General features: G+C 40.6%; 1 protein-coding gene across 1 annotated transcript in view; it reads right to left on the minus strand.

Annotated features, from left to right (window-relative positions):
* Nucleotides 1–18,789, minus strand: part of CEP112 (centrosomal protein 112) — a 158,778-nt gene that overhangs the window by 13,401 nt on the left and 126,588 nt on the right. Inside the window, exon 25 of the mRNA XM_030461669.1 lies at nucleotides 2,687–2,776. Within this exon, the coding sequence (XP_030317529.1) occupies nucleotides 2,687–2,776 (90 nt within the window). The remainder of the gene's footprint in view (nucleotides 1–2,686; nucleotides 2,777–18,789) is intronic.

Consider the following 18,789-nt stretch of genomic DNA (forward strand, 5'->3'; position numbering starts at 1 on the left):
AGCTCTCTGAGAAGTCACCTTAGATTAGATCTGGGCACGTCTCAGAGACAACCAAGTGCTGCACCACAGGGGTATGGGATACAGGAACACATCTTAAGTGGGATTAGTTGAGAAGAATCTGGTTCCCATGGTTACATATTACTGAGATACAAGAAACTCCAGCCTTAGAGCCTTTCCTTTTCAAGGAAAACATTGTGACACACAAATTTCCTAGGAACTTTCCCAGACTGCTTTGACTGTCTTGGGACCATAGATCCACAAATCTCTATATTAAGAAACTATTAAGCATGAAGTTCCACTTTATTCACTGCTAGTTTGCCACTTTTGGCCAATTACGGATGCCTTAAGAAGCTGGACATCTGATTTTTGAAGAAAACATGCAAGAGTTTGGGATGAAGTTTTGAGGCTCCAATCTAGAAGGAACATGACTGAGCCCATGGACCACTGGAAACCATGCTTAGCCAAGACAGGGCAACCTTTATGGAAAAAATAAAATTATTCAGGTTAGACAAAGTGGGAGATGTTCCCAGGTACTTCTGGCAAACCCAAGTGCACTGGAAGGTGTTTTTCAGATAATGTTTCTGTGCCTCACCACTGATGAAACAACACAGACACAACGGGATTGCATTTCCTGACACTGGGAAGAGGATGGAAAAAGCAAACCAGAGTAAACACAAGTTCATACAAGAAGAAGAAGTACTGGAATGAAAAAGCTCCATGAAAACAACAGCTTCTCTTCAGCTGCAGCACCACGCTGGCCTCCAGACAGCTCAGGGCTTGCCATCAGTCCTTCCAAAAAATTTCCCTCCCCTTATTTATGGGATAGTTTGGCTCTCTGGGTAATTATAATAAAGGTTAACTCGGTGTGATCACCAGAGGGTTATTGTAACAAAGAGTTAAGCTTCATGGATCTGTCAGTCTCTTGGAGACTGCAGAGTTATAAGGCCATTGCACTGAAAAAAGGACAAACACGGAGCACCAAGATACCACCCAACAAGCTGTAACGAGAAACAGCTTTTTATTTTTAATTAAAAGCACAACAAAATGCTTTTTCATGTCTCATTCATTTGTTTGTTGTTGTTATAGAATCAAAACACAAGATTTTTCCTTTTAATGAAAACCAGAAGCTGTTTAACCCTCTCTCCTCCTTCTTTATAGACATGTAAAAGCCCTGCAAAAGAGGCCTTTGTAATAGTGCCAGTGCAAATTTTGATGCTTTATGCAATTTTGATTCAGGCAATATTTGGTCAAAGCAGAAAGCAAGTTCTAAGTTGCTGCCTTAAATATTTCAACCCCCTATTCAGCTGATGAGCCATTAGCTACTGCTAATGCTGGCTGAACACATCCCCAGGTAGCCAAAATAATAACTGGAAATATGGCAGAGCTGTCACTTTTGTGGTTTTCTTCTGGAAAGATAAAAATCCCCAATGGATTAAGGAGTCACAGAGAAGACACACCACCAAGTTCCAAAATGCTAGAGTGGAAAACAGACCAAAGCATCAAACCAAAAACAGCATCTCCAAGTCCCAAGGTGTGACTGGGGATGAACTCAGCTGGGAGGGTAACCATAAGGCCACTAACTTATTACCACCTTGCAGGCAAAGCTCTAAGCTGGTGGGACAGTGTTGTTTAAATAATATTTCTCTTCCATTTCTATCTTACTCTGGGCTGGACTGTCCTGTCAACTGGTTTGGACCAGAGAGAAAACCTTGAAGGTAAAAAGAGAAAGGGGAGAGGACCATGCTGGGAAACTGGGTGTCTAACCTTCTAGTTCTGCCTTTCACAAGTCATGGCTTTGTTTCTTCTAGATCCTCTTTCAAACTGGGTCAGAAAAAAAAAAAAGTAAACTAGCCATGACAAAGATTAAAGAAAAAAAAATAACAAAAAATAAGAGATTTGGGTGAGAACTCACAGCGTGCAGGTCAGGGTTGCTCCCTGGCAGGGACAACCCAACAGCTAATTTTCCTCCTATTTCTGCAGGTATAGCTTTAAAAAATGTTTTATAGAGAACATATGTTATTGATACTGTTCACTCAGCACCAAATATAGTTCTCAAAGAGTGCAAAAGCTGATTTGCATCAGAAATCTGTAAATTCATGTGTGATTCAGAGAAGTCCCACCCATATATTTTTCTGAATACTTCAACTCAAACTGATTTGAATGCACATCATTAACTTCCCATTTCAATACTGCTCTGTAAACTACATTCCCTGTTTTCCTTGAAGCACACAAAACCTCTGATTCCACTGCAAGTGTCCAGAATAATGTTAGCACTATTAATCAGATGGAACTGTTTACAGACAACATGCTAGGACAATGAATGCATAAGATCAGGAATAAAGATTATTTCTAGCTCAGTTAGTGTCCAATTATAATTCCCTTCATAGAAGCCATTAAACAGCAGGTTCAGAAACCTCTATTAAAACAGTATATCCAGTTCAAAATATATGCATCATTTAACAGCTTGAATAGTTGAAATACCAAGTCAAAATCCAGAGCATGAGGTAAGTATTTGCCTGTAGGGTTCAGACACTTTAATTCTCTTTTATTACCAAAAGACAGAAAGGAAAGCTAGCTGAAAATTCTGCAGGAGAGTAGGTGCTTTTTGCTTTGAAGCAAGACATGACTTTAAACACTGATCCTCCTTGCCCAAGGGAAGAGGAGGAGGGGGCACAGCACCCAGTACCTGCTCGTGGGTCTCCAGCTCCTTGCGCTGCAGCAGCTTCTCCGCAGCCCGCGCCTGGATGCGGTAAGAATCCACCTCATCCTGGAGGACCTGGAACAGCATCAAAAGGGGCAAAACACGTGTGAGAAACATGGGAGGGTGAAAAAAAACCCAAGAGGGCACTCTCAAGGACAGCTTTTGCTCCCAGCCATACACACGACAGCTGCCAAGTCATGACAGAGCCACCTGGGCCACCTCGGCTGCGGGCGGTTTTTCTGCACAGGTAGAACCAGTGATGGAGTCATTAATCTGAATAAAAGTCTTATTATAGGCTGCAAGCATTCCTCCTAAAAAGCCAATAAATATCTTCAAAGATTGAAAGGGAAATGGGAACACCGTAACAACTGCATTTGCAATTGCAAATGGCTCAGATTTTTATCATCTTATTGGTCCAACCTGTGCTTCCTAGGAACCCGTTTGCACTGCACCAATAACTTTTTCCTTAAGCCAGAAGAATAATCCTCTCTCTGGAAAACCATGTCTGGAATTTGCAGTGAAAATGTATTCCATATTACTGAAACAGGATGCTTGCTGAGACAAGGGGCTCCCCTCCCACCCCCTAGTAAAGTCTAGCATGTGATCTACAAATGAAGTATAAATGGCAATAAATAAAAGGAATACTATGATCATGTCACTTCACCACAACTATCCAGTCTTTACTTAGAGTTCAGAAATAATCTCTTCTGAACCAAGCTCATAAAATGCACTGACAAATTTATTTTGTCATTATTGTTCTTCGTATATATTTCTTTTTATGAGGGCAGTTCCTCAGAGCCTTGAACTTTTTGTTACATGCTTAACAAAAGAATGGTCATGCCCCAAGGAGCTGATAGTCTCTGCTATTTCTAACACACCAAACAAACAATAGCAAGTTTCAAAGATTAGGTTTGTTGTTTTTTTTTTTTTCCCAAGTTTCCTACTCATTGTTGAATGTTTGAATACACACTCTTAACATTTACTTACACATTTACTAAAAGCTTAGTTATGTTGTCAGCTTGAATAAAGGCATTGTTGGAGGCAAGTGCTGACTTGAAGCAAAATGCACAATGTGGATGGGAGATTGACACCACCACAGAGGCAGCCAGGCCAGCCAGGAGGGAATATTCTGATTTATCTTTTGTATGCCAAGAAATCAGGGCATTGCTAAACCAGTGGCTGAAAAGTGTGGTGCAGACTCAGGACCAGACCTGGGAAGGGAGATCAGCTATAAGTGACACCCAAGGTGCCTCCAGGGGTGCTTTTTTAAAAACCTGAGCTCCTTTTTATAAAGGAGACCCATGAATGCTCAGTGCCACATGGTGAACACTTGCTTGCTTCAAGGAGAATACCTGTGCATCAACAAGAATCATGGAAAGTCCTCCTAGGACAAAGATTTAACATAAAAAACCCACAAACAACCCCAAACAAACAAAAAAAAAACCAAACCCAACAAAACAAAACCTTGCTCTTTTCCACAGCACTGAAATACTGTGCTCTCAAATCATTTACAGGATAAAATTGCTATTGAGATAAGATAAGAGGACTACTTATGATCTTGCACGTTGTTTTGAAGTGATGCCAGGCATTAACTTTAAAGTCTTCTAGCTGTAAAGCTGTTACATGTTCTGATGCCAAAAAATTTAACCAGACCCAAGCATGAACTTCAAATCTGCCCAGGGACTTTTACACTATCACCTCTTCTGAGAAATGTTGAAATCCAGGCTTTGAATATATAACCAGGCTTCAATAATCAACAAAGCTTGCAGTACCAGGGATTTGCATGAATATAATGAAATGTATGTGTGAACTCTGGGCTTTTTGTTTTCTTTTTTGTACACCTCGTCTTGTACAGTAAAACACAAACAAAAATACTTTGATTTGAAAACTAAAACCATCAAGTGATGCAATCAGAACAGTCAGAAGCAGCGTGTTCCATCAGGAAAATCACAGCAGACTTTGACAAAAGTCCTGCCATGACTCCAAAGCATCCAGACACAACCACAACTCCCAGAATAAACCACAAAGGATGAGCCCTCTCCTCCTATTTTTTCCTTATCCACTCCAGACACGCCAGGGCATGGGGAAAGAATGAGGAGGAAGGAAACCTCACTCTTCCTTAGCCATCCTGCCTGGCCTCTCTCCTTGAATGCAGGAGCAAGTTTCAGTCTTTCACAAGACTCAGACAATGGTCAAAAGGTAGAATTTATACAGAGAAATGTGCCCAGATATCTGTGTAAAATATTCCTCAGAGAACAGATGGATGACACCCTTCATCCCAAAAATCTGCAGGTAGTAGACACAAGATCCCAAATTATCCCTGGTAGGGACAGCAACTACATGGGGGAAAGGAGGGAATCAGTGCACTGCTGCTTCCTTCCTTAATTCCCAATTTTTACTTCTTTACAATACTTCTTTTAGCAGAGATGTTCCTCTGTATCTGAGGGTTTGCAATGTACTCTAATTTAAGTTGGGTAATTTAATGACACGGTGTCTTTGTTAGGTCCACCTACCTAAGGCAGCATTTCCCAGCATGGAGCACACGTTTTGTTTCATCATTAGAGGAGACAATGTCTTAAACAAGAACAATTTAGAAATAAACTATTTTTCCTATAGCATACATGTAGAGCAAACTGTTAGGGCTTGTAATTATCCATCAGTTGAACAAAATACACTGTGTGAGTTTCCAGACTTCTCTGATCACATCAAAACTGGTTGCTGGTGAGTTTTGTATTGGGAAGCAGAAAAAAGAAGGAAAAAAAAAGCTTTAACTCCTCTGCTCAATCACCTCTAACTTGACCAGTTTGGGGGTATTGCTGAGTTGCATACCAGCTCTCTGGGTCACTTTGTAGAACCAAGTTTTATGTTCCATGAGTAATTAATGTTCATTTGGGTATTTCAGCTTTCCTCTCAGCACAAGGACAAAAAAATAAACTCCAAAGAGCAGGATTTTATCAAAGCCATGCAGAAAACCCCCAAAACAACCCAACATCAAAATCTCATGCTTGCTGCAGATTCCAGCATGTGATTAGCTCTGCAAACAGTAATTAGAAGTAAGCAAGTTTGTTGCCCAGGATATTAATTTTCCAGGAGGAATCACGATGGATGTCAGGAATAATGTGCTTTTTTTGAAGATCACACTGAAAATTCTCTCTATTGTCAAAAAGCTTCATCTGCAGCAGCCAGAACCTGAATGCTGATGGCTGCTTCTGAAGAGCCCCAGTGCCCTCAAATCTTTTTCTGTCTCTGACAGAGAAGCTTTTGTCACACAGAATACTCCTAAAAGCAGCAGACAGCTTACCCCAGGTACATTGCTTTTGTAAAATTAAATAATGGGTTTGGGCATGTTTTGTTTAGAAATGCAGGTTTTTATTTTACAGCTTCAAAGTACCAGATTTGGTCCAGAAAATAAAAGTTTGATGTTTAGTAATTGCTGAGATGAAGAAAAAATATTAAAAAAAAAAATAAATTAAACAGGTCAATTTTTAAGTGTCAAAAGGTTTTTTTTTCCTGAATGGAAAACAAAACCTAAGTTATTTAGTTCAACTTTTCCAGGTACAGAATTAAGCCCCATCTCTCAGCTTTGCTAAGTTCACTTACATCACTCTTAAAACAAGAGTTTTTTTTGTTTTTTTTTTCAGTTAAACCTGCTTTCAAATGCCATGTAAACATGTTTGCTGTTGAAAGTCTACACCATACCTGACCTTGGAAGTGCTTTGGGTTGGCCTGAGAACAAAGAACTGAAATGTTTCACTTTCCAGCCCAGATATCCTACACTTTGAAATGCACTTAAAAATGTAAATGAGATAATAAGCTCTCCTGCAACAATGGGGGTGAATTACAGCTCTGTGAAAGGAACACTCATGTGAATTATTTATAAAAATGGAAAGGATCCTGAAAGAAAATCATGTTGCAGATGTTTTGGTTGCATAGAACCTTGAGAGACACGAGAAGAATGGAAGGGAAAAGTGATGGTTTGGAGATCATGGTCAGATTTTGGGACCTTCAGTGGAGCTGGTGGATGAGTCCATCACTGTCACTGGGATGGATGGAATATTGGGTACCAGGTGATACCAAAGGAGACAGGAAGACCTGAGTTTCTGGGTAGGCACTTCTATTATTCTGCTGTGGCTCAATTATCACCAGTAAAATGTTTAATGAAGTTTATTGCAAACCCAGCTCTGGCCATGGTCACCTGGAGCTCTTTGGAGACAAGAGAGCAGCACATGGAGGGGAGGTTGGTGCCTGTGCAGCTGGCAGAGATTTGGGGATGATGCACAAGAGCAGAGGAATTCAGCTGAATTTATTTTTTTAAAAAAAAAGCCAAATTGTAAAGCATATAATTTTGACAAGGAGCCACAGAGAGACAAAAAGGTACAATCCCAGCATCACAAAATCCCTTCTCAAGGCAGGAATAAATTTTTGGCATTAGTTCCAGGGCTTAATCTAAATCAACTAAAAGCTGGTAAGAGAAAAGAGTTCTAAGAATCACAAGAACAAGTATGAAATGGGAATATAGGAAGGATTTAGGCTTTAATATTTGGAAACTGATTTGCTTATCCTTTAACCATAGGATATTTTTAAGAAGAAGTGTTGGATTCCCTGAAAAAAAAAAATGTAGTCCTGCAGGGATTACATAAGGAGAAATCATTATTATTTTTCATTCCTTGGTATTGATGATTACTGTTGAGATATTGTACTTACAAAAGTGGGGTGTTTTGCTTCTTCAACCTGAAATAATTTCCTACTTCTGGTGTGCTCCTCTGAGCAGGGAAAGCTTGATTCCTGCTCCTACCACATCAGTGGCAAATCTGGGACCACCAGGATTTATCTCTGGTACTGAGGGTTGAAGGAATAAGTGACATTTAGAAGGAAAGGAAAAATCTCCTAGAAAATATTAAAACCTCAAAGTATTTTTGCTTTGAAACAAAAAAGGACTATCAGGAAAGTCACTGCTCCTGGGGATCAGACCATGCCAGAGGCTTTTTTGGGTACATATATGGAATTCTTTTGACCATCCAGCAACTCTGCACACATGGAAGAGCACCTGTATCAAGCAAAGACCTCAATATTTATGACCACTGCAGGATAATTCTACAACTGCAGGTATTAACAGTTTGCACTTTTCATCTTCAAAGAACATTTCAAACGTTACCAAATTAATATAATTAGTTAATGAAAGATGCAGTAATAAAAGCCACCATAATTACCTACTCTAGATTTAATTATCTCCTTACTAATGCCCACAGAAGAAGGCTTCCACTTTACATCCTCAAAACATGTGCCAACAATAATTCTGAATACAGGCCCCTCTTAAAGTGCCTTCTAAATTCAAATTAAATCCATTGATGTGTTTTCTCTCCCCGTTCATGAGAAGAAAATCCAGCTCTGGAACTCCAAAGAAAATCCATGCAAATATTAACAAAAATTACAGCAAGTTATGTTCCAGAAATACAGATGGAAATGCTTTAAAATTTGGTCATAGATACGTTCAACCTTCAGTGCCTTTATCTCTCCATGAAGCTGTCTGGCCAAAACTTCTCCTTTTTTCTACATGGTCTCACTAATTAAAGACTCAAATCCAACTTTTATTCAAAGAAAGCAGGTCAAGTATCCCAACAAAATTAATATCAGAGGTTTTAAAGTCATGGTGCTGAAGTATTTTATGGCTATAGGTGAATTTGTCTGAGTTTATCACTACTAGAAATAACTTGGGAAAACATTCCTATGGAGATCACTGATGTAACACCATGAGTCAGAGCAAAACAAGTGGATGGTTAAGAAGTAAAGCACTCATGTTTCAGCCCAATTGCTGGTGCATCCTTGATGCTTTTTGGGTTCTCCAAGAGCTTTTGTCCCACTGATTCTGCTCCAAACCTTGGACACTGCTCAATCTCTGCACTGCATTCCAGGCCACAACTGTTTGAAAACCTCTCTACTGAAGTTTTCTCTTGTTTTTGGTGTAAAGCAAAGGAAATCTTATGGTTTTAACCTAATACATATGTTTGCTGTTCACATATGGCAAAATTCCTTTCTGGTGGGAACTTTTTCACTGTTGCTGCAACACACTATATATCCAAGAAGTCTCCTTTGATGTTGAACTATTGCTCCACTGCTCATTACACTCCTGATTCAATATGAAAGGAAAATTTCTGTGGTTTTTGTTAAAACAATAGCTTTGGTTTTGCAAAGTTTTCCACAACCTATATGCAGGAGCCGACGTTACTGCAACAGAAATGAAAACCTCCCCATTATACTGAAAATATTTACAGTGTTTTAATAACAGAAATTACCCTTCCATGCTATAGGTAACATTACAATTACTATGATGACTGTACAGAAAATTTATGCCTTATTATTGCTCCTCAGGAAGAGAAAAAACTTATCACAAAAGGTGTTTTAATTTATCTCTAACACGTTCCTTCCCCTGACCTCCCATCCTCTTACCATCAGGTCAGCTTCATTACACATGGCTGGGGGAAGGAAAAGTCCTGCAGTGACCAATCTACACCATGAGCAATGAGAAAATGGCAAATCTGGGAAGCTTTAAGCCTGATATGGAACTTTAACCACTAAACACTATTTCAGAAAGAGTGAATGTGAATTACAACATGCTACAAAAATGCTGAGACCTTTATAAATGTATCCCTAAAAGAGCTGGTTGCTCTCTGTGATGGTTATGAAGTAAAAAATGGGGTTTGGTTAGGAATAAGATAAAAGGGGTCATTTCCAAAGGTAAAAAGTTAATCAGCTCCCACTTGGGATGATGTGAACACCCATACACTAAGCACACTTGGAGGTCTGGTCCATTTTGGTGATATTTCAAACTGGGATCTTGCAAACCCACCCAAGCTCTGGCTCTGCCCATTCACCCAATCAAGCAGCTCCTCTTTGCATGGGTCTGCTGAGATTTGCCAGCAGGAGATGCCACTGGGAAGTGTAATGATTTATTCCCTTGAGGGGCTGTGGGAAGCAAGAAAGGGGCTCAGGAAGGAAGGGGAAAATTTGAGTCTAGGAACAAAATCTCTTCAGTAGCAGCAATTTTTTTTTTAAAGTAACTCACTTAACATTAAAGAAACACATCTGCAAACTTTTTTCCAGTGTAGTAGACTCTAATGCTTCACTATTTTCTTCTTTTGCAGGTCAGAAAGAGACTGATTGGCAGCATGAGATATGATTTGGCTTTTGAGTGGATCATCAGCATTAGTTCTGAGCACTCCTTAATGCTTTCACATCAGACTTCATCTGGATTGCCAACACACATTTTTTTCCTCCTTTTTTTTTTTTTTTTTACCTATAAAACATCACTGTGTTTTCAGTGTTTTCTGTAAACATCTACTTGATCTGATGGAAGTTTTAGACCATTTTTTTTTTTGCCAAGTCTTTAGCCACATATCCCTAAAACACCTTGATAGCACAAGCAGAGCTCTTGGTAAACTTGAATATTAGGCAAGGGCTTAAGCGTTTTGCTGAGTCAGGGCTTGGCTGCCTGGCACTATAAACTCAATCCTTTTGAAGTGCAAAGGACATCACAAGGCAGAGCAAGTCCTGCAAAGATCAAAATTCAAAGAAAACAGCAGTATAAACTGTAAAGTTAGGCACTTTTTTTTTTTTTTTTTCAGGGGGAGCTAAGGAAGGAATTGTTCTTGCTTTGTTTTCAGTGGCTCGGGAGCAGGGGAAGGGAGGCAAAGTTCAAAGAGCAGCAATAAATTTGCTTTCATCTCTTGTCCTCAATGAACCACAAACCCCAACAAGCAGTTGCCATGTGGCAGCATTGCTGTGCCTTCCACCAGGGACATTTTCAGGTTGTTCTGATGAAGTCATTTGGAAAGCTCCTCAGCTGGGAAGAGTTATTGTAATGTTTACCTGGAGGATTTCTTAGTGTGCTTTTCAAACTGGCTCTTCCTTTCTCCCAGTCTTCACCAGTTTCATGGGCAAGAGCAGGGGCAGAGGTTGCCCCAAGGAGAAAACTGCCTGAACTTTTCCCCCCCTTGGCTCTCCGAGGTGTAGACAGGAACACTGATGGTTCCCATATCCCAGATAAATTGAATCTTTTAAACCCAAAGACACCGTGACATCTTAAGCACACACTTGTGAAGGAAAAGTTCAAAACTCCATTTTAAACCACTTATGAGAGGATTTACCCAGATCCTGCCTCATGTTCAGCTGACGCATTGTCAAAACCATTTATCACAAACCTTTTGAAGTTTCTTAGCTCCCCTCTAGTTATTAAAACTTGAACTGCAGAGTTTGTTATCAGCCTCCGAGCACACAGAAAATACATCAGGTATTTTTTAGGCAACCTTTCAGTTGGATTTTGAGACTATTATACAAAATAAAACACTCCCAATCAGGTTAAGGTCTGACAGATAATGCAGAACTGCTGTGCCCCATTGAGCCAGAGGACAACTTTCATTGCCTAATTTGTATTTCATAAACCACTTTGCAGTCAAAGGGAATGGCACAGAGTCTGTCTCTCTTGGCACAGGGCTCCTGTGAAGACCTGATGTCAGCCTCAAGATTTTTCTGGATTTTTTTTTTTTTTGTCTTGAATTTTTGATGCTCTGTCATAAGAATGTCTAAAACGTTGCCTGGGTGGACAGGCTGTGAAAAACTGCAACTGGCATTACAAATCAACCAGCAAAACACCTGGGTTTGCTGCTTTCTGCTTTCTTACCAACTGCTTTGCAAAAACAAACAAAAAATTTGCAAAAATCAGGTGTTCCAGCAGAATTTCCTGCAATGATTTAGAGAATCATAGAATCATAGAATTAGCCGGGTTGGAAGGGACCTCAGAGATCATCTAGTCCAACCCTTGACCCACCGGAGCAGTTGCTAGACCATGGCACTGAGTGCCACATCCAGTCTTTTTTTAAATGTCTCCAGGGACGGAGAATCTCCCACCTCACCGGGCAGTCCATTCCATAGCCTGATCACCCTCTCCGTGAAGAAATTCTTTCTAATATCTAACCTAAACCTCCCCTGGCACAACTTAAGACTGTGTCCTCTTGTCTTGTTGAAGATCGTCTGTGAAAAGAGTCCAGTTCCCACCTCGCTACAGCCTCCTTTCAGGTAGTTGTAGACAGCAATGAGGTCTCCCCTGAGCCTCCTCTTCTTCAGGCTGAACAGCCCCAGCTCTCTCAGCCTCTCCTCATAGGGCCTGTGCTCGAGTCCCTTCACCAGCCTGGTTGCCCTCCTTTGGACCTGTTCCAGGACCTCTACATCCTTCTTAAACTGAGGGGCCCAGAACACCAGCCTCATGATGGAGCAGATTTATCCATCCCTTGCTGAACAAGGCAATCCTCTCACCCACAGGGGCTTCATTCCCAACTTAGTTTATCACCAAACTGCCACTTTAAGTGGGTGTTCAGAAACTTTACACCTGGAGGGGGACCAGAGGTTCCAGCAGACCCCTGGTGCTCTACAGATGTCTCCTTCAAATGATGTAGGAAGACCTGGAAATATAAACACTTCTACCAGGCTTTACCTGGAGGATTTCAAGCTTTAAAAAGCATCTTATTCTGCTCTGCTCTTTTAAAAAGGAAATCTGAAAGGCTCAGCTATTTGCCATCAATAGGTTCATCTGCATTTCCAGTAAGAAAGAAAGAAAAACTATTTATTTGTGCCACCATCTAGCAGTGAGGCCAATTTTGCTGGAATCCTTCCATTACATAAAACAAGATACATGCTCTTACACACACACACACAAAGCAACCTAATAATGTCTTTATACCTTTCAAAGTAACCTTAATCAACAATATTACCTTGCAAGGCAAACCACTGCTTTTTGAACTGAACAAGAGTGAGCTTGACTCGACAGTGCCTGCACACTCAGTACTTGTAAGAGGTGAGAGGCAGCAAAGTAATAACTTCTAAAATTATGTCTGTAAGCCAAAAGTTGGGTGATTCTTGACAGGGGAGGATATACACTTGGAAACTTGGAAATTCTTTTATTCAAAGTCTTTAATAACCTCCAGCCTTATTACATTGCCAACAAGACATGATAATGCAACTGCTCCTATTTAAAAGTATGTATGAAAACTGAGCAGTTTTGAAGCTTGATTCTTTTTCTTCTTTTTTCTTTTTTTTTTTTTTTTCCCATTTTTTTAAAGTCATGTTGAGATGAAGCTCATTTACTGAAAAAGAAAAAATGAAAAAGAATGTCCTCTGCAGCTGGTCAAACAGATTACAAAACTCTAATCTCACTAGCCTGAGGAAAATGAAAACTGTTTTTCAAGTATCTATTTTATAGAGGATTGACTTTATACTTTTTAAAAGATATATTACCATAACTGATCAGAACATCCCAGAGTGTTTCTGATCTAGTTAATCATATGACATTACAACAGAGATACTTGCTGTCATAATGCCAATGTTTCTAAAGTTCTAAAATCCTTTAAATTCATAATTTTTTTTCAAAATCAGACCTGGGTAAGATCTCTCTTAGCTTATTTGGAAGTTTTTCCTTCCATTTTAGAGCTCTAGAATACTTGTGCAGAATATTTTAGACAGACAGATACATACACATGGAGCAAAGAACCAGGTCAGGCTCCACAACCTATTTAGAGGTTTCTGCCAGCTCTTCATTTTACTCTAAATCCTGCATAACTTTTCTGGGAGCATCCACCACCCTATTTCTTCAGCTTAAAAAGGTCATGACAATGTAATATAAAATACTCCCAAAAGGTACCCCAAGCCCAGAAAGCCAACAGTGGGGACTGGTTTTCCTCAGCCCATCACAAGTGCTAAGGGCACAAGGACTCAAAGAGCAACAAGGCAGATCCAGAGAATAAAAAAGCCATGGAAGACTATGAAATGCAGACAGCTACTCCCATAATTGTCATCTTGCTGCAGAATGGGGAATTTCATGGAGAAAATCACCCTAAAGCTTTAGCCTGGTCTTCTTCTCTTTCCTGGGCATCTGTTAACAGACACCATGTCCCAGGAGATGGAGACAGACTCCAGTTTGACCCAGCACAGCCACTTCTATAGCCCTTGAGCCAAAAATCATCCTTGTAGATCATCTTCTCCAGGACTTCCAAGTTTCTGACTGACAAGTGTCAAATCTCAATGTCCACAGTATACTTCAGTCATCATCCACAATGCTCTGAACCAGAAAAACAACCCAACTGGTGTCTCCCAGTTCTAAAACCATTTGGTGAGAATGCTGCTGAGCATGTAGAAAATGCTACAAGAGTTCAACTGGCTGAGGAAGGCTTGATCAATGTTAAGCAAATGCTGCCAAATCTTTTTGGCACATCTCAAAGGCAGGCAGGCTCTTTTCATTTTCTCTCTTCTTTCTTTTTTTTTGTTGTTTTTTTTTTTTTAATATGTAAGTAGTTCCAAATATTCTTAGATGGATGACATTTTAAAAATGCAAAAGCATTAGAAATAACAGAAAACAGATCAAGTCCTGAAGCACCACCAGTTTCTCATTTGTGCAGCTACATCTGAACATCTCTCATTAGACCTGGGCAGCACAAAGAGCAGAACTTCCCAGCTACTTCACACACACAAACTTTTCCTTGTCACAAATCAGACATCAGCTGCAGGAAAAACCAATATCTGGGGCAGTGTGAAAGAAGGATTCTCTGCTCTGCAGAGACAGGTTCTGGAAACAGAATGAGAAGGGACATCCCAAAGGATGGATATAGAGACAGAAATGAGCCAGAAAAATGCCAGACTTGACCTGCAAATGCACATTTCCATGCCAGGACAGAGGGGAGAGCTGGTGGAGAAAGGAAAAAGCAGCATTTAACCACTCAAGGCAAGTCTAAAAGTTACCAGTGACAGCAAAGACCTCTCTGTGTTTTTTGCCCATCAATTACTTCACATTTTCCCACGTCCCCCTTGCTTTTTGGATTTACACAAATGTAAGGAGAAGTGATGTGTTATTCTGGGAGGAGGAAAGAAAAAAACACATCAGGCAGGAGCTGCTCCTTGGAGCTCACAGCACAGCTGTGGTCAGAGGTGTTTCCAGGTATGCAGACAATTAAAATCCACTGATAAGATTCAAATTGTCTGCAGAATCTTCAGTAATTGCTGCCTGACCTTGCTGAATTGCTAGGGCAAAACTGTAAAGGATATGAATGATATGAACAACAATAGAAGAAATTTAAATAGAGCCATATTGAGGCAAGCAATGCTTTTTTTCTGAATACAGAGACAGCCAGTGCATGTCTTAGATCCTTCAAGCTGCTCTGGCTTGATCCAACTGCACAGGTGTTCCTGCAGGTATCTAATGTTTGGGAGCCTGAATTTTGATTTATGCCATTTCATTCTGCCACTCCCAAGCTTCTCAGTAAGCAAACAAACTCACTTTTCATGTTTAGTTTTCTCCCAGTTGTACTTTCACCCTCTCTTACATCAGCAGCCTGGGGCTCCTTGGAGACTCACCCGTGGGTATCATCCCTCTCTCAACAAGCACATCCTTTTCCTGGGTCTCCTCCAGGTTATATCCTGGTGGTGGAAGGGGGGGATATGCTGGGTGAGAAGATAATCAGATTGGGAACAGGACTGGAAAGGCCAAACTGGGTCCTGGCACTACAAGTGGTACCCATGGCAGTCCCTGGGCAGCCACGTAGAAAATACAAAAGAAAATATTACAGTGCTTCAGGATTTAAGGTCTTTTCAACAGTTCTAATGGAGAGAGAGATTGAAATTCTACTGGGATTAAAATGTTGCATTCCTGAGGCAGTGACTCTCAGGAATTGGGATGAATTCTATCCCTGCCCTGCTGCCCATTGGGCAGGAGCACAAGCCACCGTGCTTTCCTACACCACAGCATATCTGCAGGAAGCTTCAGTGCTGACATGTGCTAACTAATCATTTCCCAGGAAAAGGGATTGATTTATTTTCTCCTGATCTGGTTCTAGAAGAACTTCATTCACTCATTTTTGTTCCACACATGATCCAATTTGTTGTCAGGACACGACCGAGCGATGCTCTCCTTCCAACTCCCCCAGCAAGTGTCATTCCTTTGAGATGTTCTCAACTCTTAGAGAGCAAAACTGAGCTGGGACTTCATGGCAAATCTCAAGAAAGGGAAGTAAACAGCCCACGATGGGTGTTTTGTCTTCTAAGGCCAACATGGACAGGCTTGAAATCCATGATCTCATGCCATGCAGGGCCAGGAAAATGGCATATTCAGGGCAGAGGTTTCCAGCATAAAAATACTGGTGAGGTGATCTGATGGGACTCTATTCACCTGCCAACAGTCCTGGCAGGAAAATAAACAGGTTCTGGGGATGAGCTGCTGCTGGAGGCAAAGCAGGAACCATCAAAAGAGCTGCCCTGACCTGTGAGGAACTGGCCCTTTTGCTTTGAACTTCAGCAGATTTTAATGAACTCTTTGTACTTGGCAATCTGGGGTTTTCACTGAGGATGTGTTTCTCTTGAGGTGTGCCAAGTGCAGGAGACATGTTCAACATTAGAAATACAAATTTTGGGTCTTCTAGTGGATGGCAGGCAGTTCCAGCAGGTACCTTCAGCATTACTGCAGGTAACTGGTTGTATCAGATTGGTTGGATTGGATGCAAACATGAATTTGGGTTCATAATTATAAACATATTGACTTAATTGAAGTTATTGACTTCAGTGCTGTGAAACCTTGAGCTAAAAATAAGTACAGCCAGTTTAAGCAACACGAGGTAAGAAGTGGTTGTGTCAGAGGAATAAGTTTTTTGTTGTGCTTGACTAACCTCTGCATTATTGCTCTTCCAGTCCTTATCAGGCAGTTTTGAAGGGGATATTGCCAAGAAGCTCATTTAGAGTCCTACATTTTATCCTGTAGGCAACACTTATTTCATTTTCCCGAGATTAAATTTCACAGGCAGACCCCTGAAGAAGAAAACAGGTGAACTGGGTTTTTCTCCATAAAATAGTCTCCTGATTGGAGGCTACCAGGCTTTCTGCAGAGGCCAAAGATCCAAAACTACTGATGCCTGCACAGAAGAGCTTAAAAAAAAGCTTCAGCCTTGAAGTTCTCAGTCTTCCCTATAAGCTCCAGCCTCAAATCCTTGGACTTCATGCATGTTTTCAAGGATCAATGAATAAAAGATTCACAGTATCAAACCCTGGTCAGCAAGGAAAAGAATCAACACGGTGTGGATGGTGCAGGAATCAGCAACATGAAACCAACCCCAAAGAGCAGTGCAAGAGGGGGTGTGCACATCAAATGCAGGCTCCACAAAAGGCTCAGACAATAATATGCATCTCCTGTCAAACAAATCCAGCTTTTCACCTGATATATACATGGACTAGGTGAGTATATACAGAGAGTTTCCTTAGACTGCAAGGCAGCAAGGTCCTAACTGAAAATACTAATAATATAAACTTTAATGGGAGAAAGAAGAGAATATGATACACAGGAAGAGTTTTCTCTGTTTCTGGATCCAGAATTTCCATGCAGGGGACAAGTCAAACCAATTTCCCTTAGGATGGAGGCACCTGAAAACTTCCTGAGGTTATTCCATTAGTGCCTATGCATTCTGTAAGCAGATGAACTCCTTCTTTTGGAATCCGTGTCAAACCACAAGAACTGGCTGATAAAAACATTCAATTAAAATGATCCCATTCTAGAAAAAAATTTGGCTAAAAGCTACATCTCCCCCCTCCTAGCTGGACACAATAGGGTGAGGGATGCTAGAAGGAAAGAGGAGAGGTTTAACTCAAGGATCTGAGGGGTCAGGATTTGTAGCTTTAACCTCTTACATGAGTTTGTGAGATGAAAAAGCCACTTCTGCTGAGCATGGAACTGTGAGAAAATCAGAGCTAGGACTCCCAAATACCCGAGCTGTGCTAATTAGGCAGATGTTTGGAAAAACCCAAGCTCTCCACTCGATGCATATTCCTGCCTTTTGATGTCACACTTGGTGCTGCTTCACACCACTGAGGGCTCACTGAGAAAGGCAGAAGCTGCTCCCCTGCTAGGCTGCCTGGGTGAGTTTGCCATCTGATCTACTGAATCCACAGATAAAAGTCACTGCATACTTTTTTCCTTTTCAAGTACAGTACTGTAACTTGGAAAGTTCCTTTCTTCTCGACTCCACTGATGCAAGAAAGTGGCAGAAATATGGCAGCTTTGGCTGCTTTTCTTTAGTAGCTCTTTGTGACTAATCTTTTAATGCTAAGGAAACAATGGGTATTTTCATCTCGTATGGAAAAAAAAAAATCCCTCTAGTTATAGGAAATGAAGGCAATACCTTCCAAAAACTGGAAGGGTGCTGCTGACCACTTGATTCTACTGCAACCCTGCCTGAAAAAACTGGTAAATAGTTACCCCTGTGCAGGTATCAGATTCACCAGGTTTCTCTTGTTACACTTAAGAAAATCCCAACTATTAGGAAACTGGTAAATTTAACAAAGATATTTCTATTGCTCTGTCATCTGCCACTCAAAAGTGTTAAGCCAGTCAGTTGTTAAAAAACACCCTGACATTTGATCTGCTTGAGTTTCAGTTACATGTAAAGCTGGAGAGCCAGCAGAGAAATTCTAAATGGAATCTGAAGATTTTTTCTAAAGTCAACATGCATTTTGGCCAGAGCATTTGAACATACAAAGCTGAACTCCTCAGTGATTCTCTCCTGCTGAGCTCCCTGGAGCAGCGAGCACCCTGCTTAGGAAAAAACCCAAACCATCCTATAATAGAACATCAAGTCTAATAAACAGATAAATAAATAAGTAGATAAGTAAATAGATAAATAGATAAATAATTAGATAAGTAAATAGATAAATAAGTAGATAAATAGATAAATAAATAAAATGTTTACACAACTACTGGAAATTTTGTAGGTCTGTTGGAATCAGGCAGTGCAACCTGGTGCTCTTTCTTTTTTTTTCTGGGATGAGCCCCACCACAAGATAGATATCTACAGGAAATGTATGTTGATAAGTAGGCCAGGTCCACATCCCCTAATCCCTGTTTGCCAAACCCTGCAACTTGTGTTACTCTGCCAGGCTTGAAAAATCCTCACTGCAGAGTAAGAAATGTTTGCAGACTAAGGGAGCTTTGCTTTGAAGCTGTCATTTTCTCCAGCAATCTTTTGTTGGTTGAAGCTGTAGTTCACACATATTGTGTTTCCACCTCC

The sequence above is a fragment of the Calypte anna genome, chromosome 18 (genome assembly GCF_003957555.1).
Source record: "Calypte anna isolate BGI_N300 chromosome 18, bCalAnn1_v1.p, whole genome shotgun sequence".
NCBI classification, from domain to species: domain Eukaryota; kingdom Metazoa; phylum Chordata; class Aves; order Apodiformes; family Trochilidae; genus Calypte; species Calypte anna.